The sequence below is a fragment of the Neomonachus schauinslandi genome, chromosome 11, assembly GCF_002201575.2.
Source record: "Neomonachus schauinslandi chromosome 11, ASM220157v2, whole genome shotgun sequence".
In the NCBI taxonomy this organism is placed as follows: Eukaryota; Metazoa; Chordata; class Mammalia; order Carnivora; family Phocidae; genus Neomonachus; species Neomonachus schauinslandi.
In genome coordinates this window covers 72,891,248-72,916,720 of record NC_058413.1, presented here as the reverse complement: position 1 = coordinate 72,916,720, position 25,473 = coordinate 72,891,248, and the positions used below count along the sequence as shown (strand labels likewise).

General features: G+C 46.0%; 1 protein-coding gene across 1 annotated transcript in view; it reads right to left on the bottom strand.

Moving 5' to 3' along the window:
- PANX1 (pannexin 1) overlaps nucleotides 1–25,092 on the bottom strand; it is a 51,090-nt gene extending 25,998 nt beyond the window's left edge. The window contains exon 1 of the mRNA XM_021679081.1: nucleotides 24,912–25,092. Coding sequence (XP_021534756.1) covers nucleotides 24,912–25,092 — 181 coding nt within the window. The remainder of the gene's footprint in view (nucleotides 1–24,911) is intronic.
- Between the last annotated feature and the right edge of the window lie 381 nt (nucleotides 25,093–25,473).

The window sequence follows — 25,473 nt, the reverse complement described above, 5'->3', positions numbered from 1 at the left end:
AGTTTACCAATCAATGAGAACAGCAGGACCCCAGCGCTAGGGGAATACTGCACATAGAATCCATGGCTTTTTTACCATGATTCTTTAGTCTTTCAAAGTTAACTTTTTTTTAACTTTTTTTTTCCCTTTTTCAACCAACATCTTATCAATCCCGTTTTTAAAAAACATTCTTATTTTTCATTTTTAGAGTCATATTCTATCCCTTCATAGTAGTTACCCGTATTTCTGGCATTTATATATAAGTTGTTCTCTCTTTAAAATTTTGAGATAGCTTCTTCTAACAGACAAAATATACCCTAAATCTCTAGTGTATGGTTTTTTTCTACTCCCCTGCCTGATCACATTCTCTCCCTTTTTCTTTTTTTTTTTAAATCCTCTTCTTTCTTTTTTCAACTTATCAATTCCTTTTATAAAATTTTTTATAATTTCCACCTTTACAGTCATATTCCATCCCTTCATCATATCAACCCTTATTTTTGTACATATATAAGTTTTTCCCTCTTTAAAATTTTGGGAGGCACGTTCTTCTAACAGACCAAAATACACCCAAAATCTAGTGTGTGGCACTGATCTATGTACCAGCCTGATCATATTTGATCATATTCTGGTTTTTTTTGTTTTGTTCTGTTTTTGTTTGTTTTTATCTTTATCTTTTTCTTTTTTTTTTTCTTTTTCTTCTTTCTCTCTTTCCCTTTCTTTTCCCACTGCTTCAGGTCTTTTCTGATTTGTTTAGAGTATACTTTCTGGGGACGTTGTTACCCTGTTAGCATTTTGTTCTCTCATTAATCTATTCTCCTCTGGACAAAATGACAAGACGGAAAAAATCACCTCAACAAAAAGAACAAGAGGTAGTTCCGACTGCCAGGGACGTACTCAATACAGACATTAGTACAATGTCGGATCTAGAGTTCAGAATCATCACTTTAAAGATACTAGCTGGGCTTGAAAAAAGCATGGAAGTTATTAGAGAATCCCTTTCTGGAGAAGTAAAAGAACTAAAATCTAACCAAGTCGAAATCAAAAAGGCTATTAATGAAGTGCAATCAAATATGGGGCCGCTAACTGCTAGGATAAATGAGGCAGAAGAGAGAATCAGTGATATAGCAGACCAAATGATGGAAAATAAAGAAGCTGAAAAAAAGAGAGATGAACAACTACTGGATCACGAGGGCAGAATTCGAGAGATAAGCGATACCATAAGATGAAACAACATTAGAATAATTGGGATCCCAGAAGAAGAAGAAAGAGAGAGAGGAGCAGAAGGTATACTGGAGCAAATTATAGCAGAGAACTTCCCTAATTGGGGAAGGAAACAGGCATCAAAACCCAGGAAGCACAAAGAACCCCTCTCAAAATCAATAAAACTAGGTCAACACCCTGACATCTAATAGTAAAACTTATGAGTCTCAGAGACAAAGAGAAAATCCTGAAAGCAGCTCAGGAGAAGAGATAAGTAACCTATAATGGCAGAAACATTAGATTGGCAACAGACCTATCCACAGAGACCTGGCAGGCCAGAAAGGACTGGCAGGATATATTCAGAGCACTAAATGAGAAAAATATGCAGCCAAGAATACTATATCCAGCTAGGCTGTCATTGAAAATAGAAGGAGAGATAAAAAGCTTCCAGGACAAACAAAAACTAAAGGAATTTGCAAACACGAAACCAGCCCTACAAGAAATATTGAAAGGGGTCCTCTAAGCAAAGAGAGAGCCTAAAAGTAACATAGACCAGAAAGGAACACAGACAATATACAGTAACAGTCACCTTACAGGCAATACAATGGCACTAAATTCATATCTTTCAATAGTTACCCTGAATGTAAATGGGCTAAATGCCCCAATCCAAAGACACAGGGTATCAGATTGGATAAAAAAAGAAGACCCATCGATATGCTGTCTGCAAGAGACTCATTTTAGACCCAAAGACACCCCCAGATTGAAAGTGAAGGGGTGGAAAACCATTTATCATGCTAATGGATACCAAAAGAAAGCTGGGGTGACAATCCTTGTATCAGACAAATTAGATTTTAAACCAAAGACTGTAATAAGAGATGAAGAAGGACACGATATCCTACTTAAAGGGTCTATCCAACAAGAAGATCTAACAATTGTAAATACCTATGCCCCTAACATGGGAGCAGCCAATTATATAAGCCAATTAATAACAAAAGCAAAGAAACACATTGACAACAATACAATAACAGTGGGGGACTTTAACACCCCCCTCACTGAAATGGACAGATCGTCTAAGCAAAAGATCAACAAGGAAATAAAGACTTTAAATGACACACTGGACCAAATGGACTTCACAGACATATTCAGAACATTCCATCCCATAGCAACGGAATACACATTCTTCTCTAGTCCCCATGGAACATTCTCCAGAATCGATCACATCCTAGGTCATAAATCAGGTCTCAAGCGGTACCAAAAGATTGGGATCTTTCCCTGCCTATTTTCAGACCACAATGCTTTGAAACTAGAACTCAATCACAAGAGGAAAGTCAGAAAGAACTCAAATACAAGGAGGCTAAAGAGCATCCTACTAAAGAATGAATGGGTCAACCAGGAAATTAAAGAAGAATTAAAAAAATTCATGGAAACCAATGAAAATGAAAACACAACTATTCAAAATCTTTGGGATGCAGCCAAGGCAGTCCTAAGAGGAAAGTATATAGCAATACAAGCCTTTCTCAAGAAACAAGAAAGGTCTCAAATACACAACCTAACCCTACACCTAAAGGAGCTGGAGAAAGAACAGCAAGTAAAGCCTAAACCCAGCAGGAGAAGAGAAATAATAAAGATCAGAGCAGAAATCAATGAAATAGAAACTAAAAGAACAGTAGAACAGATCAACAAAACAAGGAGCTGGTTCTTTGAAAGAATTAACAAGATTGATAAACCCTTGGCCAGACTTACCAAAAAGAAAAGAGAAATGACCCAAATCAACAAAATCATGAATGAAAGAGGAGAGATCACAACCAACACCAAAGAAATACAAACAATTATAAGAACATATTATGAGTAACTCTATGCCAGCAAATTAGATAACCTGGAAGAAACGGATGCATTCCTAGAGATGTATCAACTACCAAAACTGAATCAGGAAGAAATAGAAAACCTGAACAGACCTATAACCACTAAGGAAACTGAAGCAGTCATCAAAAATCTCCCAAAAAACAAAAGCCCAGGGCCAGATGGCTTCCCAGGGGAATTCTACCAAACATTTAAAGAAGAATTAATACCTATTCTTCTGAAACTGTTCCAAAAAATAGAAATGGAAGGAAAACTTGCAAACTCATTTTATGAGGCCAGCATTACCTTGATCCCAAAACCAGACAAAGACCCCATCAAAAAGGAGAATTACAGACCAATATCCCTGATGAACATGGATGCAAAAATTCTCACCAAAATACTAGCCAATAGGATCCAACAGTACATCAAAAGGATTATTCACCACGACCAAGTGGGATTTATCCCTGGGCTGCAAGGTTGGTTCAACATCCACAAATCAATCAACATGATATAATACATTAACAAAAGAAAGAACAAGAATCATATGATCCTCTCAACAGATGCAGAAAAAGCATTTGACAAAGTACAGCATCCTTTCTTGATCAAAACTCTTCAGAGTACAGGCACAGAGGGTACACACCTCAATATCATAAAAGCCATCTATGAAAAACCTACAGCAAATATCATTCTCAATGGGGAAAAACTGAGAGCTTTCCCCCTAAGGTCAGGAACGCGGCAGGGATGTCCACTATTACCACTGCTATTCAACACAGTATTAGAAGTCCTAACCACAGCAATCAGACAACAAAAAGAAATTAAAGGCATCCAAACTGGCAAAGAAGAAGTCAAACTCTCACTCTTTGCAGATGATATGATACTTTATGTGGAAAACCCAAAAGACTCCACCCCAAAACTGCTAGAACTCATACAGGAATTCAGTCAAGTGGCAGGATATAAAATCAATGCACAGAAGTCAGTGGCATTCCTATACACCAACAACAAGACAGAAGAAAGAGAAATTAAGGAGTCGATCCCATTTACAACTGCACCCAAAACCATAAGATACCTAGGAATAAATCTAACCAAAGAGGCAAAGGATCTGTACTCAGAAAACTATAAAATACTCATGAAAGAAATTGAGGAAGACACAAAGAAATGGAAAAACGTTCCATGCTCATGGATTGGAAGAACAAATATTGTGAAGATGTCAATGCTACCTAGAGCAATCTACACATTCAATGCAATCCCCATCAAAATACCATCCACTTTTTTCAAAGAAATGGAACAAATAATCCTAAAATTTGTATGGAACCAGAAAAGACCCTGCATAGCCAGAGGAATGTTGAAAAAGAAAAGCAAAGCTGGCGGCATCACAATTCCGGACTTCCAGCTCTATTACAAAGCTGTCATCAAGACAGTATGGTACTGGCACAAAAACAGACACACAGATCACTGGAACAGAATAGAGAGCCCAGAAATGGACCCTCAACTCTATGGTCAACTCATCTTTGACAAAGCAGGAAGGAATGTCCAATGGAAAAAAGACAGTCTCTTCAACAAATGGTGTTGGGAAAATTGGACAGCCACATGCAGAAGAATGAAACTGGACCATTTCCTTACACCACACACAGAAATAGACTCCAAATGGTTGAAAGACCTCAATGTGAGACAGGAGTCCATCAAAATTCTAAAGGAGAACACAGGCAGCAACCTCTTTGACCTCAGCCGCAGCAACTTCTTCCTAGAAACATTGCCAAAGGCAACGGAAGCAAGGGCAAAAATGAAGTATTGGGACTTCATCAAGATAAAAAGCTTTTGCAAAGCAAACAGTCAACAAAACCAAAAGACAACCAACAGAATGGGAAAAGATATTTGCAAATGACATATCAGATAAAGGGCTAGTATCCAAAATCTATAAAGAACTCATCAAACTCAACACCCAAAGAACAAATGATCCAATCAAGAAATGGGCAGAAGACATGAACAGACATTTTTCCAAAGAAGACATCCAAATGGCCAACAGACACATGAAAAAGTGTTCAACATTGCTTGGCATCAGGGAAATCCAAATCAAAACCTCAATGAGATACCACCTCACACCAGTCAGAATGGCTAAAATTAACAAGTCAGGAAATGACACATGTTGGCGGGGATGTGGAGAAAGGGGAACCCTCCTACACTGTTGGTGGGAATGCAAGCTGGTGCAGCCACTCTGGAAAACTGTATGGAGGTTCCTCAAAAAGTTGAAAATAGAGCTACCATATGATCCAGCAATTGCACTACTGGGTATTTACCCCAAAGATACAAATGTACGGATCCGAAGGGGTACGTGCACCCCAATGTTTATAGCAGCAATGTCCACAATAGTCAAACTGTGGAAAGAGCCAAGATGTCCATTGACAGATGAATGGATAAAGAAAATGTGGTATATATATACAATGGAATATTATGCAGCCATCAAAAGAAATGAGATCTTGGCACTTGCAACGACGTGGATAGAACTGGAGGGTATTATGCTGAGCGAAATAAGTCAAACAGAGAAAGACATGTATCATATGACCTCACTGATAGGAGGAATTCTTAATCTCAGGAAACAAACTGAGGGTTGCTGGAGTGGGGGGTAGGGTGGGAGGGATGGGGTGACTGGGTGATAGACACTGGGGAGGGTATGTGCTCTGGTAAGCGCTGTGAATTGTGCAAGACGGTTGAATCTCAGATCTGTACCTCTGAAACAAATAATGCAATATATGTTAAGAAAAAAAAAAAAGAAGAAGAAGATAGCAGGAGGGGAAGAATGAAGGGGGGAAATCGGAGGGGTAGACGAACCATGAGAGACGATGGACTCTGAAAAACAAACTGAGGGTTCTAGAGGGGAGGGGGGTGGGAGGATGGGTTAGCCTGGTGGTGGGTATTGAGGAGGGCACGTTCTGCATGGAGCACTGGGTGTTATGCACAAAGAATGAATCGTGGAACGCTACATCTAAAACTGGTGATGTAATCTATGGTGATTAACATAACAATAAAAAAATTAAAAAAAAACCCCCACAGGGCCAACAAGAGCAGCCCCCGGTGGCCAATGGCTGGGGTGTGAAGACTGACCCCAGAGAACTTACTGCTGTTTTGTGCAGAGCAGGAAGACTGTTGGTGAGGTGGAGGAAAGGAGCCTGTGGCCATTCGCTCAGCAGGGATGGAGGCTGGATGCATGGAAGGACAGGGCCAGATACGGACACTGTGTCATCACAAAGGCCACAGCGGGAATCGGACGTGTGAGGGCCAGGATCAAGTTCTGGTGGCAAAGCCAGACCAGCCCCACCTCCACCAGAGGAAATGTGGTCTTGATTTCTGCACTGTGAGAGCACGGCGGGGAAACGAGGCACCGTTTCAAAATGAGCACGAGAAATGGATGCTGCCCCAAGAAGGAGGTCAGGGGCATGAGGTCAGTTTAAGAAAAATGTCAAATAAGCAGACCCTTGAAAGCCCAGGGGGGCCATTTCCTAGACACTTTTAAGTATAAAAGCGTTGGAAGAAAATTACCGTCTAGCCAGTCTTCACTGACACAGAGGCCTGATCTGTGTGGAACCATGCGGAGGTCCAATTAGATAGGGGAAGTCACATCTATAAAAAGAGTTCTAGATTCTTTATTCCTGAATATTGCTTTTACAAAGATCTCATTATACCAAAGAGCCACTGGGTTTTCTCCTTTACTAATAAGTCACTTAACCTCTGTGCACCTGATTTTTCTCATCTGCAAAACCTCAGAGAACTCCTATAAAGACCAAAGGAACGGCCTGCCACAGCGCCAGCACACAGTACCCAATCAACGGTAGCTCCTGTTTTTATTTCTGTGCATCAGGCTCCACGGTAAGCCCTGCAGATACAGAGACACATATTCCTCTGTCACATCCTGTGTTACTTTCTTCAGCGCACTTGGAATGATCTGAACGTCCCCTGTACCGACTGGTTTACTTCTTGGTCTTATCTTCTACGGCTCTCGAACACCTGGTACCCTGCAAGTCTGCCATGGATAACTGGGATCTTAGATTTAATGGGGCCACAGCCTGAGACTAGACCCAACTTTGTTAAGTCCTTTTGCATCCTCCTCTCCCTCAGTGATGGCTTTTCAAAGCTAGCTTTTGGGGTTCTGGCAACAAAGGAACCCTATTGTGTAGGAGAAGGCCTTGAGTGTCTCAATCCAGGAGTGAATCAGAGATTGGTGACTCCAATAAAATGAAAAGAACTTACAACAACTGTTACCATTATTTAGATAACTGGTCATGAGACTTCTTTGCAAATACAAAGACATTCTAAGTAGACCAACACTGGTTTCAGGGCAAACGCTCTTTTCTTAAGAAACCTTAAAAAAGAAAAGGGATGTTCAAGCTCATCCGAGCTGGGCATTTAAAGGCTCGGGGCCTTTGTGCCAGCAGCGTTATCAGAGAGCCACGGACCCCTGCCCTCCCCGAGTGCTCCGTTCTTCCGGTATCTGTTACGGGGCAACAGAGCACAAGTACTCGCCCTAAGGTACGCAGAACTCACGGGTGTGGAGCCCAACCCAGCACAGATTCACTGGGCATCTACTGCGTGCCTGGTACCATGGGGGACACGGGGGATTCCAAGATCAGACACGGTCCCCGTCCTCGAAGAGCTTACAGCACAGTGGAGGAGGCCAAGACCGTGAACGCTAAGGATAAGAGACAGAACTACGTAAGGGTAACGGCTAGGCCATGCCGGGTGTTCCTATGTGAAGGGAGGGGGACCCAGGCTGGAGAACCAGCACAAGCAAACACTCGAGTCTGGAGCTCGCAGCTCGTTATGAAGGGGAGCAGAGCACTGTGCCTGAACACAGAGCCCAGCTGGACATCGGGGAAAGGACATCCTTGCAGACTTGATTCTGTGGTGCTGGCAGGGAGGGCTCGGCAGGGTGCGGTGCGGGAGCTGTGTTCTAATGTCCTTGGGGCTGTCCTCCACACAGCCGTGGTCCTGATGACCTGCACAGGCCGAAGTGCCGGGCTGGGAGGGGCTGGCCATGACCATAATGGAGCAGACGGCCTCCCTCCCCACCCCCAGCAGGAATGCAAGCGGTGGGGAAGGCGACCCCACAGCAGCAGAGCCCATGCCCCAGCATAAGCGAGCAGCTTCGGTGCTGGGGTGCGAGCCTGCCCCGCTCCCTGTCCGCTGCTTCTCGCTCACAAGACGGGTGAAGGGCCGAGCACACGGGCTTTGGAACCAGAGCTGCTTTCCAGCCGGGCTCCTCGGGCCCCTAGGCTGGTTATCTGACCTCTGCGGCCCTCAACGCCTCATCCATCGGGGTCATCCGTGTCGGGATATGGTTAGCAGCCAATCTCCCCCGAGCGCCAGCCCTGTCCCAGACATCAGTCTGGTGCTCACTGTGCTGATCCATTTCATCCTCTATGCCCCGTGAGATGGGCTCCATTATTACCCACATCACTGAGGAGGACACTGTGGGACAGAGAAATTATGTAACTTGCCTGAGGTCTCACAGTGGATGTGTCACCCGCCAGGGTGAATCCAGGCAGTCTGGCTCCAAAACTCACATCCTTTTTTTTTCTTTTTTAAGATTTCCTTCATCTCTTTGAGAGAGAGAGCGATAGTGACAGCATGAGTGGGGAGAGGGGCAGAGGGAGAGGGAGAAGCAGACTCCCCACCGAGCAGGGAGCCTGACGCGGGGCTCGATCCCAGGACCCTGGGACCATGACCTGAGCCGAAGGCAGACACTTAACCAACTGAGCCACCCAGGCGCCCCCAAAACTCACATCTTAACCACTATCCCACAGTCTTTCAAAAGTGAACAACATGTAACTGTCCGGCAGGATTGCCGCTCAGCAAACACTGTGCTCAGAGGACTAGCACACAGGCGGTGTGGGGTCTGTGGTGGCTTCATGCAGTATAGGACTGTTATTCAAAATCCACAAGGAACCCTTAAAACCCAACAGTAAGGAAACAACTCAATTTAAAACGGGCCAAAAACCTTAACAGGCACCTCACTAAAGAAGATACGCTGATAGAAAATGAGTGTATGAAAAGGGTCTCCACATCATATGTCATCAGAGACGTGCAAATTAAAACAGGCTACCAGTACCCGCCTACTAGAATGGCCAAAATCTGGAGCGCTGACAATACCAAATGTTGGCAAGGACGGGGAGCAACAGGAACGCTCCTTCACTGAGACTGGGAATGCAAACACATGCAGACACTTGGAAGGCAGTTTCTTACAAAACTAAACATACCTTTACCGCATGATCCAGCAATTGTGCTCCTTAGTATTTGCCCAAAGGACTTGAAAACTCACATCTGCACAAAAACTGCACGTGGCTATTTAGCAGCTTTACGTATAATCGTCAAAACCTGGAAGCAACCAAGATGTCCTTCAGCAGGGAAATGGATAAAGTGTGGCACACAGAGACAACAGGATACCCAGCACTAAGAGGCAGTGAGTCAGCAAGCCATGAAAAGGCATAGAAGAACCTTAATGTAAATGTATATGACTAAGTGCAAGAAGCCAACGGGAAAAGGCTCCAACTCCACGACATGGTGGAAAAGGCAAAACTACAGAGACAGTAAAACCATCAGTGGTTGCTGGGGGTATGGGGGGAGGCCTTGAATAAGCAGAGCACAGAGGATTTTTAGGGCAGTGAAAATATTCTGCACGATACCATAATGACGGACACATGTCATTTACATTTTTCCCAAGCCCACAGGATGTACGACTCTTGCGGGGGATGTTGATGATGGGGAAGGCCGTGCATGAGCAGGGGCAGGAGGTATCTAGCAGATCTCCGTACTGCCCCTCCGTTTTGCCGTGAAGCTAAAAATGCTCTAAAACAGTAAAGCCTTCATTACAAAAGGTAAACACGTACGCGTGTATATGCACACACAGGAGCTGTTAATCCTGGTCCTAAAGGCAGCAGAGGAAGGCAGACATTAAGTGCAGAGGTAAGCGGCATCTCCCTTCGGCTGGCCCCCTTGGGGCCCGGGCCAGGCCTGCCCAGAGCTGCAGCTTCCCACGGGCCCACAGCACATAGGCCTTCCTGCTCGGCCAGGTGATGAGCGCCGACCGCTGGCCTCACCCAGGACCGGGCTTCCACACTGGCTCTGGGCCGCTCCTTCCTCACCGCCCCATGCCAGGCCAGGCTACGCTTCCCAAGCGACCATGGAGCCGCAGAGCAGAGCTGCTGCACAGGACCAGCTTGGGGCCTTCCCAGACTGGCTCCAGCATCGCAGGAGAGGCAGGCGAGCCCCCCGGTGCTCACAGAGCGCCCGGCAGTGCCCCCCCCCCAAACTGTGGTAAGCTCTCTGTCCCATACAAAGTACCACGGCGGAGTCCAGGACACCTGCAACGGTCCCCGGCCTCCAAGGGCACAGAGACCATCGGGCCGAAGTTAACTGCAGTCACCCCTAACTGGTGTCTCCACAACTCCAATCCATCTCATGGCGTACCTGGGGTGAGGTTTTAAAATGCCTACCGGATTATGTCGCGTATAGCTAAAAGCCCTCCGGCCACTCTGGATAAACGCGACGATCCAAGCCACAGGAGCTCCTGTACTGGGCTGGCCTCCTCTTGCATTGACACCGTTCACTCCTCCCCGTTCCGCAGGCCCCAGTAACGCTGACCCTGTTCTCTTTCCCCAAGAAACCAGTCCGCTATCCCCTAAGAGGCTTCGCCCAGGCTGAGGGATAACTCAGCCCAGGGCCGCTTCTCATAAAGCCGTCCCCAATGTCCCCCACTGGCTGAGGCTCCCCACTGGGGAAACTTGTTCCAGAACACTTCTCATGAGGCGGCAATCCCCGGGAAGCCATGTCCCCGGCCAGGCTGCAAGCTGCCAGCCTTGCTCACCCAGAGCTCCTGGTGCACAACAGGGCAGTGCCCAGTGAAATGCCCAAGGGATGAGAACAGGAATTAAAGGGGATGAGAGGTGAAAAAGAGTAATGACTGTAAGATGGGGCATGAATCACAGCGCCCGAATAAGCAGGGGCCTGGAGGGCATCTGAGAACTAGTTTTAGTCCACTGTCCTCATGTTACAAGGGCTGATACTGGCTCTTGGCGTGATACAGCCGCCCCTTGCCGTGAAGCCGTAAGGGTGTTCCTGTGGTTCTTTACAGTGCACCATTTTCCCATTCGGGTATTCAGTCCACTGGGTGTGACAAAGAAAACCAAAAGCATAAAGGCTCAGAGAGTTTAGAGAGACTTAAAAGGAATGATGCCTTATTGAGAAGAAGAATTTCAAGATCATCAGACTCTCCTTCTTCAAAGGGACCCTGGGGGAGGGACAGGAGGCTAGTGAGTTACTCCTCTGGGGCTGAGCCTTTCGCACCCGTCTCAGTAGCGCCTGAGTGTGAGTGAGAGCTGGGGAGAAGCGTGAGGCCTCTCACCTCGGCTGTGCCGGTTTATGGTTCATCACAATTTTGCAAACACCTCCAGATTGCAGAAGTGTAACGTAAGCCAGCTTCAGTGCCAACCAGCATGTACTAAACACAAACCAGCTTCCAGGCCTCCTTCCATGTATTATCTCACTTAACAGGCGTCATTTTCTGTTTTGCAAAGAAAACCTGGTTTAAGGAAAGGTGAGACTCCCCAATGAGGGAACAGAATGTCTCTCTCTCTAGGAACCCTTACACATGATCATCAAATGTGCAGCAGATGTTAACATTTAAAAGAAAGACTTTCTGAAAGACATCTTTACAGTTCCCAAAAGAACTGTAAACTGTAAACTTGGCTAGTTTTGCTCCTTGACCAAGGTTAAACAGGGAACAGAGGGAACTTTTTTTTTTTTTTAACTTTCAGCTTAAAACAAAAAGAAATAGTTAAGATAGACTGGGCTTGGGGGAGATTTCTTAAGGCAATGATGACCAGCTGACACCTCACAGTCTCCCTAAGATCAAATACCCCAGGCCAAAAGCACGAGTAGGTAGGCTGGAAAGAATGAGCAGTTCCTAGAAGACCGCTAAGTGTTACAGCCAGAGCCCACAACCACGTCTTGTGAAACCCCAGCGCAAATAGGGAACTACAAATGGAAACAGTGAGATACCGTTTCAATGACAAGAGCAAATAGAAAACCCTGAAAATATCAAGCACGAGTAAAGCAGTGGGGACGGGCCCACTCCCCTCTATCACTGGTAAGAGCGTGAGCTAATATTCTGGAGAGCACCTGGAAGTACCTTTTACATTTGGAATGTGCACACCTTGTGACCCTCTAACTTCCAATTCCACTCTCCAGTTTGACTCCGGAGCAACAGTTCTCCAAGTGTGGTCTGGAACCTGAGAATCTTTCAGGAAGGTCGTGATGTTAAGCCTGTTTTCACAATAATACTAGGCTTTGTTTGCCTTCTTATTCTCATTCTTATGAGTTTATACAGTGGAGTTTCGAGAGGCTACTGACATGGGATATTGCCACATGATGAATGAAAAGCAGATGTGAGAGTCAGTGGTCTTTTATTAAGTCAGACATTAAGGAGATTTGGTAAAAGTGGAAAACACCACCACTCTTCTTACAAAATTTTTGTTTTTGAAGTTGTTTTTAAATATATATATATATATGTTGACTTATTATTTTAAATTGTTTTTAAATTTTCTCAGTTTTAATTTTTAATATGATAAATACTGATAGATACAACCCACAAACAAAAGTTCTTTGAAATCTCCAGCAGAATTTAAGAGTGTGAAGTGTAAAGGGGCCACGAGACCAAAAAGTTTAAGAACCACTGATCTAGAGAAACACATTTCGCGTGAGGAAGCACGTCCAAGGACGCTGACTGAATCACCGTGTACAGTAGGAAAAGGCAGAATGAATGTACATGACCCTTAACAGAATGGTTCAATGAACTGGGGCATAGTCGTACTGTGGAAAATTATGCCACACCTAAAAACAATGAGGCAGACCTACATGCACCAACATGAAAAATATCTCCAGGACACACTGCAGATAAATGAGCAAATTATAAGCTACTAATACAAGGCATAATATTTTGTTAAAAATTTAATAATAATAAAATACAAATAAAATCCTGTTTTTCTACAGGAACACAGAGCAGCCTAAAACACTAACAGTAACGGTAGTTACCTCTGGGGAAGAGACCAAGAGTAGGTGTGTCCAAAAAAGGGCAGGGCTTTAATTTTCTCTTACTGCCTGAATGCAAACACAGACACACAAATACAGATATAGAGACATGTGGCATATTAGAATTTCGTATGGAGGAAGCTCCCTCCACTACCACACTAGCAGCAGGGGGTGGGACAGACCTGGGCTGGTTGGTGCGGGAAACATCTCAGGAGTCTCACTGGCCTCAGCCTGTCCTATCAGCCAAGGCACTGAGGCAACGTATAGCCTATTCATCCTTCCTCCTGGAATATTCACCACTTTCCAAACCAATCTGGAAGTTGTAATTCCTCTCAGAACCCATTCATAATCAGTTACAACTTCCTGTAATCACAAAGACAGTAGTCATAGCAGTGATCAAAACACGGAAGGTTAAGTAGCCTTAATAACACCCCAAGATGTAGCCATGTACTGGTTCTCGTAACTGTCAAAAAGAAAAGTGTCCAGAGTTGAGAACGTGACAAGTTCCCAATAAGGATCTGTTGGTAATGATCCTCTTCCTCTAATTCAGTAGCATTCTAAATATTCACTACACCATGAGGAATTTATCTGCAACAACCTGCGCCAGGCAAGTGGGACGCTTCAACTGCTGAGCTATGCTTTGGTTTCCTTGTTCATGGTGCCAGTATTGCCCGATACCCAGGTATCTCCTTGCATCTAGAAACAAGTCAGGATGAAGCAGTAACAGGATGGGCTGGTAACAATACAGAGAGCCCTAAAACAGGCTCACTCACATAAGAGTTTATAATAAAGGGGGCGCCTGGGTGGCTCAGTCGGTTAAGTGTCTGCCTTTGGCTCAGGTCGTGATCTCAGGGTCCTGGGATCGAGTCCCGCATCGGGCTCTATGCTCTGCGGAGAGCCTGTTTCTCCCTCTCCCCCTGCCCTTCTCTCTCTGTCAAATAAATAAAATCTTTAAAAAAAAAAGTTTATAATAAAGAAATCACCAGAGACCAATGGGTAAGGAACAGGTACCTCAATAAAGAACAATGGAGGAATTACCAGCTAGAGTCTTGACTTACACCATCAAAAGACCAAAGCAGACTAAAGAGGTAAATGTTAAATAAAATCATCAAAGGTAATTAGAAAAAAAAAAAACTAGATGGATATTTAACTGTCATAAGGAGGAGCTACAATGGTCTGATCATAATGGAACTGAAGAAATAAAAAATGAAAAGATAGACAGTTTTGACAACTTAAAATAACTTCTGCTCATCAAAAGTAACCATAGTCACAATTCAAAGGTAACTGACAACTGAAAAGGAAGGTATCTGCCATAAAGGACAGCCCCAACTATCTGAAACTATGTTAGCTGTTAATAAAATCCACTGAGGACCCAACATGCCCTCTGAAAGACAAGCAAAGGACATGAACAATTCACAGAATTATATAGAAGGTGAAAGTACATATGGAAAACCGTTCAACGCCATACCTGAATAAATGTGACCTGGATGATGGTGGACCTTTATCCATCTACTGAACTGTCAAGGACAATCAGGACGTGCTGCTGACAGGGGTGAGGCGGGCCTCTCCTAGCTGCTGGTGGCGGTGCAGGGACAGTCCTGGAGGGCGGCCTGCCACACCAGAGTCCTGAAAATGTCTGCACACCCCGGCCTCATGATTAGACTTATACAATTTGTTGAAATACTGAAATCTTCATAGGGAAGAGGGCTCTGTTCAGGGGTATTCCCCCACAATGCTATTTATATTAGCAAAAACATTGTGAAAGGGTTAAATTTTGATATTCCTATTCAACACTCAGTTTTGTAGCCAACAAAAAGCAAGTTAAAGAATATGGTAAGATGGCCCCGATTTCGTGTTTGATTTTTTTTTGTAAGAAGTAGAGCTGTCAGGTATGTATATATGAAAAGCCTTGGGGGAAAATACACCAAGATATAAGAGTGTCTATCTCTGGTGGTGGAATTACTGCTATTTTCTCTTCCGTATTTTCCATGTTTGCGACACTAAGCCCTACCTTATCATCAGATAAAAACACACAAATTCAGACAAAAAGGAGCACAAGCTTCAGAGAGGATGAATAAATACGTGAGAATGAAAAACCCCCTTCCAACACACACCTGTATCCCACAGAGAGCCAGGCTTGCCTCAGTACTCTACAGGCTCTGTCTAGGTCCTCCCCCCCACCAACCCCCCCCCACCGGCCACCTTTGTCCCCACACTGCCCGCCTTGCTCAGCCAGGGCACAGTGGGCATGATGCTCCCAAACTCCCTCCCCTTCTCCACTCTGGACCAAACTCACTGCCTCAGGGGTTTGAGCAGAAAGCAATCCAAGGAAACAATCTGCAGAGGAAAAGTGGTGCTTACGTGGTTTTTTAAAAGGATGTTGCTAATCCAAACTTAGAATCTGCAAAGGTTCCAAGACGTACTTTCAGTTTTTGCTAGTGGAAATTCCATCTATTATGAAAGAATAGACTTTCTTCCTTATTTTCATTTTCCTTTCTTTTTTTTTTCTTGGGGCGGGGGTGGGGAGACACAGGAAAGTGGGTAGTAAATAAACACGGGTCTTCTAATTTACTAGGGCTCTTCAAGTCAGGGAACAGCGTGGGCTGAAACAAAACAGAAAAGACGGCTTCCCACCCACAGCACACGAGGGTTCCTTTTTCTCCACATCCTTGCCAACTTGTTATTTTTATTTATTTATTTATTTTATTTTAGCCATTCTGACAGGTACCTTGTGGTTTTGATTTGCACTTCCCCAGTGCTGAGTGATGTTGAGCATCTTTTCATGTGTCTGTTGGCCACCTGGATGTCTTCTTTGAAGAAATGTCTGTTCATGTCTTCTGTCCATTTTTAATCAGACTGTTCTTTTTGAGGGGTATTGGGTTATATAAATTCTTTATATATTTTGGATATTAACCCCTTATCAGATATATCATTTGCAGATATCTTCTCCCATTCAGCACGCTGCCTTTTTGTTTTGTTGATGGTTTCCTTGGATGTGTAAAAGCTTCTTATTTTGATGTAATCCCAATAGTTTATTTTTGCTTTTATTTCCCTTGCCTCAGGAGACAGATCTAGAAAAATGTTGCTATGGCTGATGTCAAAGAAATCACTGCCTATGTTCTGTTCAAGGATTTTTATGATTTCAGGTCTCACATTTAGGTCTTTAATCCATTTTGAGTTTATTTTTGTGTAGTTAGAAATTGGTTCAGTTTCACTCTTTTGCATGTAGCTGTCCAGTTTTCCCAGCACCATTTATTGAAGACACTGTCTTTTCCCCATTGTAAAACGGATACAGTCACTATGGGAAACAGTATGGAGGTTCCTCCAAAAACTAGAAATATAAATACCACATGATCCAATAATTCCACTACTGAGTATTTGCCCAAAGAAAACAAAAACACTAATTTGAAAAGATATATGCACCCCTATGTTTACTGCAGCATTATTTATAATAGCTAAGATATGGAAGCAACCTAAGTGTCCACCAATAGATGAATGGATAAAAATGTGGTATGTGTACACACACACACATACACACACACACACACACACACACACACACCCACAGTGGAATATTATGCAGCCATAAAAAAGGAAGCGATCTTGCCACTTATGACAACATAGATGGACCTGGAGGGTATTATGCTAAGTGAAATAAGTCGGACCAAAAAAGACAAATATCACATGCTTTCATTCAGATGTGAAATCCAAAAAACAAAACAAATGAATAAACAAACAAAAAGCAGAACCAAATCTATAAATACAGAAAACAAACTGATTATTGCCAGAGGAAAGGGGTCTGGGAGGGGAGTGGTAAAATGGGTGAAGGGGAATGGGAGACAGGGGTTCCATTTATGGAATGAGTAAGTCATGGGAAGAGAAGGTACAGCACAGAGAATATAGTCAATGATACCGTAATTGCATTGAAGGGTGACATACACTTGAGGTGGGCAAAGTGTAACGTATAGAGATGGTGAATCACTATGTTGTACACCTGAAACTAATGTAACGTTGTATGTCAACTCTACTCAAATAAAAAAATTAAAAAAAAAAAAAGAAAACAGACTAAATGCTGCTTGGGCAAGTTCTAGTTATTTTATTTATCTTTTTAAAGATTTTATTTATTTATTTGGCAGAGAGAGCGAGCGAGTGTGTGCACAAGCAGGGGGAGCGGCAGGCAGAGGCAGAGGGAGAAGCAGGCTCCCCACTGAGTAGGGAGCCTGATGCGGGACTCGATTCCAGGACCCTGGGATCATGACCTGAGCCGGAGGCAGACACTTAACCAATTGAGTTACCCAGGTGCCCCAAGTTCTAGTTATTTTAAAAATTGATCTCATCATTATTAAATGTTTGCTTACCTTCTCTCAATTCATATTCATTGCTCTATTATTGTTATTCTAATCAGTTCCGATGACACTATACAGAGTTTCCAAATATTTTTGACAATTTTTTTAACACTAACTCTTTGAAGATACATAAAATTCCATCGTACAGACAATATAATAACACTCCAGATCCAATCCTACTGACATCGCTGATCATTCTGTTCATTCACACACTCTGTTGAATGCCTACTGTGTATCAAATTTTATGTTGGAAACTATGGATAGAGCAGTCAACCAGATAGAGGAAAGATGGCTCCTGCCCTCAATGAACTTACAGTGTGGTAGGGAGACAGTATTCAACAAATATTTATAGAAATAATTATCTAACTGCAACTTATGGTGGGAGTAGGAAGGAAACTTACAGTGTGTTATGAGAATACTTCAGGAGTTGTTGTAATTTTGTATTGTTTGAATTTTGTAATTTTCTCCTGGGAAGAGGCTAATCTTTCTTAAAACTGAAAGCACATCAAAATGTCTCTTCCGATCTTCTTACAGAGTAACATTTAGACGGAGTTAGTGGAGGAGGGTATACAAGGTGGCTTTTTTTGTTTTTTTTTTTTGTACTTACTTGCAGTAAGAACTCAGGAATGCAAAACTATCCTGGAAAATGATTTCATCCTGGAAACTGATACTGGTTTCTTCTTTCCTTTCAATGCTGAGAGGAGGGGAGCATTTACAAAGACTTCTGTACAAACAAGCCTTGTGCATAATAGTAGAAAGTTTGAAAGAACCTAAACATGCATCACTGAGAGAGTGCTTAGATGAATTATGGTGAAAACATACTATGCTCCGCAAGAACATGGACGGAGCCAAAGAAAGACAAATACCCTACAATTTCATTCATATGTGGAATTTAAGAAACAAAAAAAAGAAGGGACAAACACACAACATACACACTTAAATACAGGGAACAAACTGGTGGTTGCCAGAGGGGAGGTGGGTGAGGGGATGGGCGAAGGGGTGAGTAATGTATGGAAGTGCTGAACGTTATAGTGTACACCCAAGACTAATAAACACTGTAAGTTAATTATACTTCAATTAAAAAAACAGTGAAGTAATGCCTACATACTAACATGGAACACTCTCCAGAACATCCTCAGTGGGAAAAAGCAAACCACTGCGTATGACTCAATTTGTTTTTAAAAGAACGTGTACACATGGTGTACTAATGAGAGAAAGAGGACTTTAAGGCTGTACCAAGCGTCCATGGTGGTTACCTCTAGCACGTGATGAAGGAGGCTTATGCATCATTTATCATCAGAATGTATGTAGGTACTATTTGTACAATAAAAATACAAGAGGGGGCGCCTGGGTGGCTAAGTCGGTTAAGCATCTGCCTTCGGCTCAGGTCATGATCCCAGGGTCCTGGGATCGAGCCCCGCATCAGGCTCCCTGCTCAGCGGGGAGCCTGCTTCTCCCTCTCTCTCTGCTGCTCCCCCTGCTTGTGCTCTACCCCTCTCTCTCTCAAATAAATAATAAAATCTTAAAAAAAAAGAATTAAAAAAAAAATACAAGAGTAAAAAAGAAAAAAAAAACCACAAAAATTAACCCAGAAAAACTGTACCCATCAGCAGCCTCTCCCGAGTGCAGGAAACACAAGGGGGACTCTATGCTAATAGGATTGGAAGCAGCTGCAGTTGTCACCTGTCCTTTGGCTCTGCAGGGAGGAGGGGGGAGAGGCTAACGCCTGCCCTGTAAAACTAGCTGTGGAGCGGAGCTAACCCGGAGGGACCAAATCCCTCTGCCCAGAACTGTGGGTGCTCGCTGGGCGGGGGGAGGCAGCAGGGAGCGAAGGCTCCCAGGGCAGCTGAAACACCCTTTCCCAGGGGTCCGCCGGCTGCCCTGCTGCTCATCCGGTCCAGCCACCCCGGCTCAGGGCAAGAAGCATCCTGACAGGAGACAGGGGCTCTCCTCTCCAGGGCCTCCTGACATGCCAGGTCAGGGCACGGGAGAAGCAAAGCCGTCCCTCAGGAGGATCCCCTCAGCATCAGGCCCTGTACAGCCCTGAGCCAAGGGCACAGCAGACCCTGTCAGAAGACTCCAAGAACATGAATCCCACTCATGTTGAAAGGTAGCACACTGAGGGCATCTATTTATTCAATAGTTTAGACAAACCCTCTTAAAATCTCAGATTTTAAAGGCCGGGCAGTCTACTAACGCTTGTATTCTTTTTGTTTGTTTGTTTTTTAAGTAGGCTCCACCCCCCGTGTGGAGCCCAATGTCGGGCTTGAACTCACAACCCTGAGCTTAACTGACTCAGCCACCCAGGCGCCCCTACTAATGCTTGTATTCGACACAGAGTTGCCACCCACCTAGTTCCTAATCTCTCTCTGGGGGCAGGTGTATTCGAATGAGGGTCCTTCCGTGGCACAGAACTTTGTCCCCCTGCAGCTCCCATGCTGGCAAGCCACAGGGAATGACATTCATCCGCCCTCCATAGTAGAGCCCTTCAACACTACAAACACAGCTCCCTCCTCGCCACAAAACACTGCAAAAGGGAATCTGAGGTACTTGGAACACAGCCTGCCCTTATAAGTCAAGTGGGGCAACTTGGCTCCCTCCCATGATGACCTGTCTCCGTGAATGCTATTATCGGGGACAGACGTCAGGAAGGAATCCATGACTGGACATGACTTGTGTTCTTAAATGACACGGGCAGCCCGGCGACTGGGAAGTCTCCCTCTCCGTACCCGGAACCCCTTGCCTCCAGCTGGTGAATTCCAGACACTGGGTGGGAGCTGGAGACTGCAACCTTTGGCCTGACCTTAGCATCTGGACCTGGCTTCCCTTATTCCATGCTTCCCATTCCCGCAATGCCCCTGCTCCCCAGCCACAGTCCAAGGGAGGACTCCAGAGAGTCCTTAATGTGCTCCAGCATTTCCTTCACCATATTTTTATTGAGCACTTGTTGTGCACAAGGCATGAGACGAGGCAAGGGGAGAGAAAAAGGGAGGGCTGGGAAAACAGAGCATCAGTTCCCCTTCTCTGGCCCCCATCCCAGTCTTCCTGGCCCAGTCATGATGACACTGAAACTTCTGCTGTGTGCCAGTTAATGCAAAACTGAGTTGTTGTTTTCTTCTCCATACCTAACTTGCCCTCTGGGGAGCCGGGCCTGGAGTGTTCTAGGCAGGCTGAGTAGAAGTATCAGGCCTCCCCAGGCCAGGTGCATATTTTAATTCTTACATCAGTTCAAGTCAGTTAGCTCACTTTCCAAAAGCCTTCCAAATGCTCCCAGCAAAAACTCAGGGGTTAAGAAAGTCCCCTAGCAACTCCCTCCAGACTGTTTCTGCTTGTAATTCTCCCCATCATAGGGCCGTCAGGATCAATAAGCAGTCCCTGCCCCAGGCTGCTACACAGGCTACCAGAGTTCCCCTGACCTTGACCGGGGGCACCAGCGCTTCTCTGTTCTTCTGCACCTCGTCACTTCTACAATGACCCATAACCTGTGGGCAGACAGCAAGGCAGAGCTCCCTTTTTGCTCCCCAGCCCCGCAGCAATGCCCCCCAGTGCCAGGAGCCCCACACCAGCGCCCACCACGCCAGGCCATATCTGCTGAGAATCTCTGTGCACAGACTCTGCCTGCAGCCCCACCCCCCCATGCCAGCACCCAGGAGGGTCTAAATAACGGTCCTTCACTGCCCCACTGGCAGGTCTCTGTGGCCTGGGCAGAGTCTGTCCCTCTTTTCTAAGACAAGCCCAGTGGGCTGAACTGGTGAGAAAATGGGTCAAAGACTAAGGAGAAGCCTCCTACTCTAAAGCCCAATAGGTTTTATCATGAGGACATTCTCCAATCTTCCACTCTGCTTCCGTACACGTATACTTTTTTAATTCTAAGAAGTCTGTGCAAAATTTCAGATTTAGGAGAACATTTTCTTTAAAAGAAAATGTTTCCTTAAAGCAAAAATTGTCACCCAGTTACAACTTGGACCCTATTTTATAGAATACTAGTTCATGGAAAACTGAGTTTTCAGAAACTGGAAAACAAAATGTATTTTAGGCTTAAGAGGATTTCATATCACGATCAACAAATTTTTATGTATACCAGGTTATCAATGTAAGAAGAAGAGAGGAAAATTGGTATCTGTAGCCATTAAAGGTGATTTTCACACTGTATATACACCCGCCAACACCAAAGGGAAAGCAGTGAGATTTACTGCACCCTCTTTTCCCTATCAGCCCCTCTGGACTGACCTGACTCCCACTTTCCCCCTTCTCCTGACTGTGTCTGCCCCTAAAGCTCCCACAGCCACACAGCATCCCATGCCTCCCTGCTTGGGCTCGCACTGCTCCATACATCTGGAACCCTTCTTCAGAGTTCAGTTTCAACCCTTCCCTGCCCTGAGCCCAGGGCTGTTACCCCGAGTCAGAAGCAACCCCTCCCTCTGCTTTCTATTGCACCCGGCTGCACACCTCTGACCCCACCCAGATTCCATGAATCCTGTGTGAGGAGGTTATGACCCTCTTCTCTGCTCAACCACCTTCCAAGGGGCAGGGTCTACGTCTTACAAGTGTCCCGCTGCCCCACTGCCAAGAACAGCATCATGCACGCTGGGCTCAACAGACGTCTGATGATGCCAAAACCTGTCACCTTTCATTCACTCAGCAAACCTTACAGAGGGGCTTCCACGTGCCGTACAAGACACCAGCTTCTAGTGATCAATAGAAGAAGTATCTCGTAAGTAAGGGGGCCACATGAACAAGTTATAATGCAATGTGCAAAGTACAACCATGAAAGAATATTCCAGGCACCAGCAAGGTGGGGCGTACTTATCAGAGGGATGATGAAGCCACGTTTTAAGTGTGCAGGCCCATCTCACCCTCTTTCAGGGGCAGTGCTCCTGATTGAAGTGGTGGGTGCGCTCCATTTAAATCACTCTCTCTCTCCATTGTTATTCTCCTTAATCGCTCGGCTTGTTCTTGCTTTCACACAAAAGCTGAAACTGCACAAAATTTAATGCTCCCTGACATGACTCCATTGTACTGACTCCATGCATTAATTTATGTACCTCTCTTCTCCTCCCTAATATCTTTCTTTCTGGCATTATCTAATGAGTACTCAACCTGACAGGTCTTCCCCAGTGCAGCTGGGTCATCCCACATGCCTGCCCTCCCCTCAGAAGTCTGAAGCACTTGAGAAGAAGGGGAGTCTGCTCCACAGCATCACCCAAGTCCCTGCCAACTTTTACCTGCTGGGTGCTCAGAGCTTGACACTGTCCTGTCACTGAACCACATGCTGCTGAATGTCACCTGTCAGCACATCTGCCCTAGTGCCCAGATGGGTGGTAAACTCTCGCAGGGTGGGAAGAAGACCATGCCTCAAACTCCTTTCATGTCCCACTCAACGCACAGCAGTGCTCTCTGCGCATAGCATAAGCTCAGACTCCTGCTGGATAAACCCATTCCCAATGCCAACCAAATGCCTCTCCAGCAGCCCATCAACTTGAATGTGTCGAGAGTGCTTCTGCCTCCAGAATCCCTCTACTATGCGGGGTAGACATTAAGTTTGATCACGGAGGGTAACCAACTCCCTCCTCCTGGCATCAGATGCCCAAGACTGCTGCTTCTCCATGACGGGGACCATGCCTCATTTATTCCTGGGCCATGGTGCCTAGCACTGGCTCCAGCCCACAGCTGGTACTCAAGGAACATCTGCTGACGGGGGAGACTCTCCAGGACCCAAGCTACTTGGTGGTTTTCCTTTCTACTGGAAGTCCCAACTCCTGGCCATCTGGAAGGCCGAATGAAACCCCATGGCTCTGCCTGCCCAAAGACGAAAAAACTGATCACTTATTTTCCACAATGAACTTGGCAACTTCCTGACAAGTTGAACAACTTAGTGCTGTAGATCACAAAATCAAACTCACCATAACCCTTTTCTAACCAACTCCTCCTGCAACTTCACTATTCCCATCAAGAATACCACCATTCTCAGGGCGCTTGGGTGGCTCAGGCCTCCGACTCTTGATTTCAGCTCAAGTGGTGATCTCAGGGTCATGAGATCGAGCCCCACACTGGGCTCTGCGCTCAGTGGGGAGTCTGCTTGAGATTCTCTCTCCTTCTCCCTCTGCTCCTCCCCTCTGAGTGCACCACCATTTTCCAGTCACTCAGGTCTATAGCCTTTCCAACAACAACTCTGGTCAATATCTGCCCTTCATGACCTATTAAGAACTAGGTACCCAGGTGCCCCTTATTGCTCCTTCATCTCTTAGAAATCATCTCCCATCCTTTCCCTTCAAGCCTTGGCCCTCATGTATGCACAAGACCTCAGTTAATGCCCCATCGTCTGGCATCTGGCCTCCCTAGCTCCAATTCCCCTCCTTGACCCTAGACCCTCCATGCTACCATCAGGTTTATTAAGTAATGTTCCATCCTCTGCTCAAACAATAACTTTGCACTTTTAAAACCATCAAGTCTGTACTCCTCTGTTCTAACGGACTGGACCCATATTCATGCTCATATCCCAAGAACTGTGACTAACTCTCCTGCCTCAGCGGGGGACGGTCACTATCTCTCTCCTTCCAGGAACATGTAACATTCTCTGCGATCTCAAAATCTTAGCAAAGGTCTCACCTCTGCTTATCCAAATCCCACCCGTGCTCCAGGGCTCAGGGCCAGCACAGTTTCTTATATACGCTTTCCCCAAGGTCCAGCCCCACCAGCCTCTCTTCTCCCCTAGTGAACAGTCTCTAGCTGTCCTCTTGACTCATAAGCATCCTCTCCTGTGCTGTAAGTCAGAACGGCTGATGAGGAAGCCCGGAGTCTTATTAGCCACGTGATCCTGCCCCAAACACTATCGCACATCGTAAGTGTTATTATGAGTAAACACTAGTCCACACGAAGGGGACTTGTTCATCCCACATTCATAACAAGGCTGTCCGGGTGGAGGATTCTGGTATCCCTCTAATGCCCGCCAAGTGCAGTCATTTCCCATCATTCACAACCCCGCAGAACCAGTCTCAGTCAGTATCAACTCAATGTAAGGTGATGAAGGGAGAACACATTTCAGGGAGTACTTTTCTTCAATCCTCCACTCAGCCACTCAGGAACTTCTCTGTAGGTAATTACACAAATGTAGGGGTGAGGGGAAGGGAATAGGAGACCACTGTTTTTGACAAATCTGATGGCAAGGGCGCCGGTCCTAAGAGGCGGACACAAACGCCACGCCACACTCAGGATCCGTGGGGAGCAGACAGAAGAACTGAGCAGTAGGGATGCAGGCAGGATCCACAGGGTATAAAATGAACCACGTGGGCAAAGAATACTTCAGGCCATAAAACCGGGGCTCCCTTTCTTCCCAACGTTCACGCCCATCGCAGCCGAGTGGGCTTCCAGGGGCGCGCAGTAAAATCACTTCCCACCAGACCCGGGCACCTCGAATAACGCCGGCTCACGCCGGCCGGCCCCACCCCGCCCCTCCCGCCCGGGCCTTACCGATCGAGATTTCCTGCGCGAAGGCCAGCGAGATGAGCAGCAGGGGCAGACCCACGGCGATGCACGTGACCATCTTATCCACGGCCAGCTCCAGCCGCAGCCCCTTGAACTTGGGCTCCGAGGGCTCCTTCAGCAAGAAGTCCGAGAACACGTACTCGGTGGCCAGGTGGGCGATAGCCATGGCTGCGGCGCGCCGGGTTCAGCCCGACAGGCCCAGGAGGGCAGGCCCAGGAGGGCAGGCCCGGGTACCGCCGGCGTCGGGAGGACTGCGCGGCGCCTCCGCCGTCACCTGCCGCGCCCGCGGCTTTCGCTTTCCCTTTCCCGGCTCCCGGGTTGCTCACGCATCCCACCAGCCTTTGTGTGTCGGGGTTCCCGGCTCCCGGCGAGCCACAGCACCGCCGGCGCTCCCGCCGTGCGCCCGGGCGCAGGAGCTCTCGCGCTCGCTCGTCCGCCGCCGGCTGGGCGCAGGCCCGCCCCCGCGCGCTCGCCCCGTACAGGTCCCCGGCCTGCGCGCGCCGCCCGGCGCTCCCCCGCCTCGCGCGCGTCCGCAGGCGCGAGAACC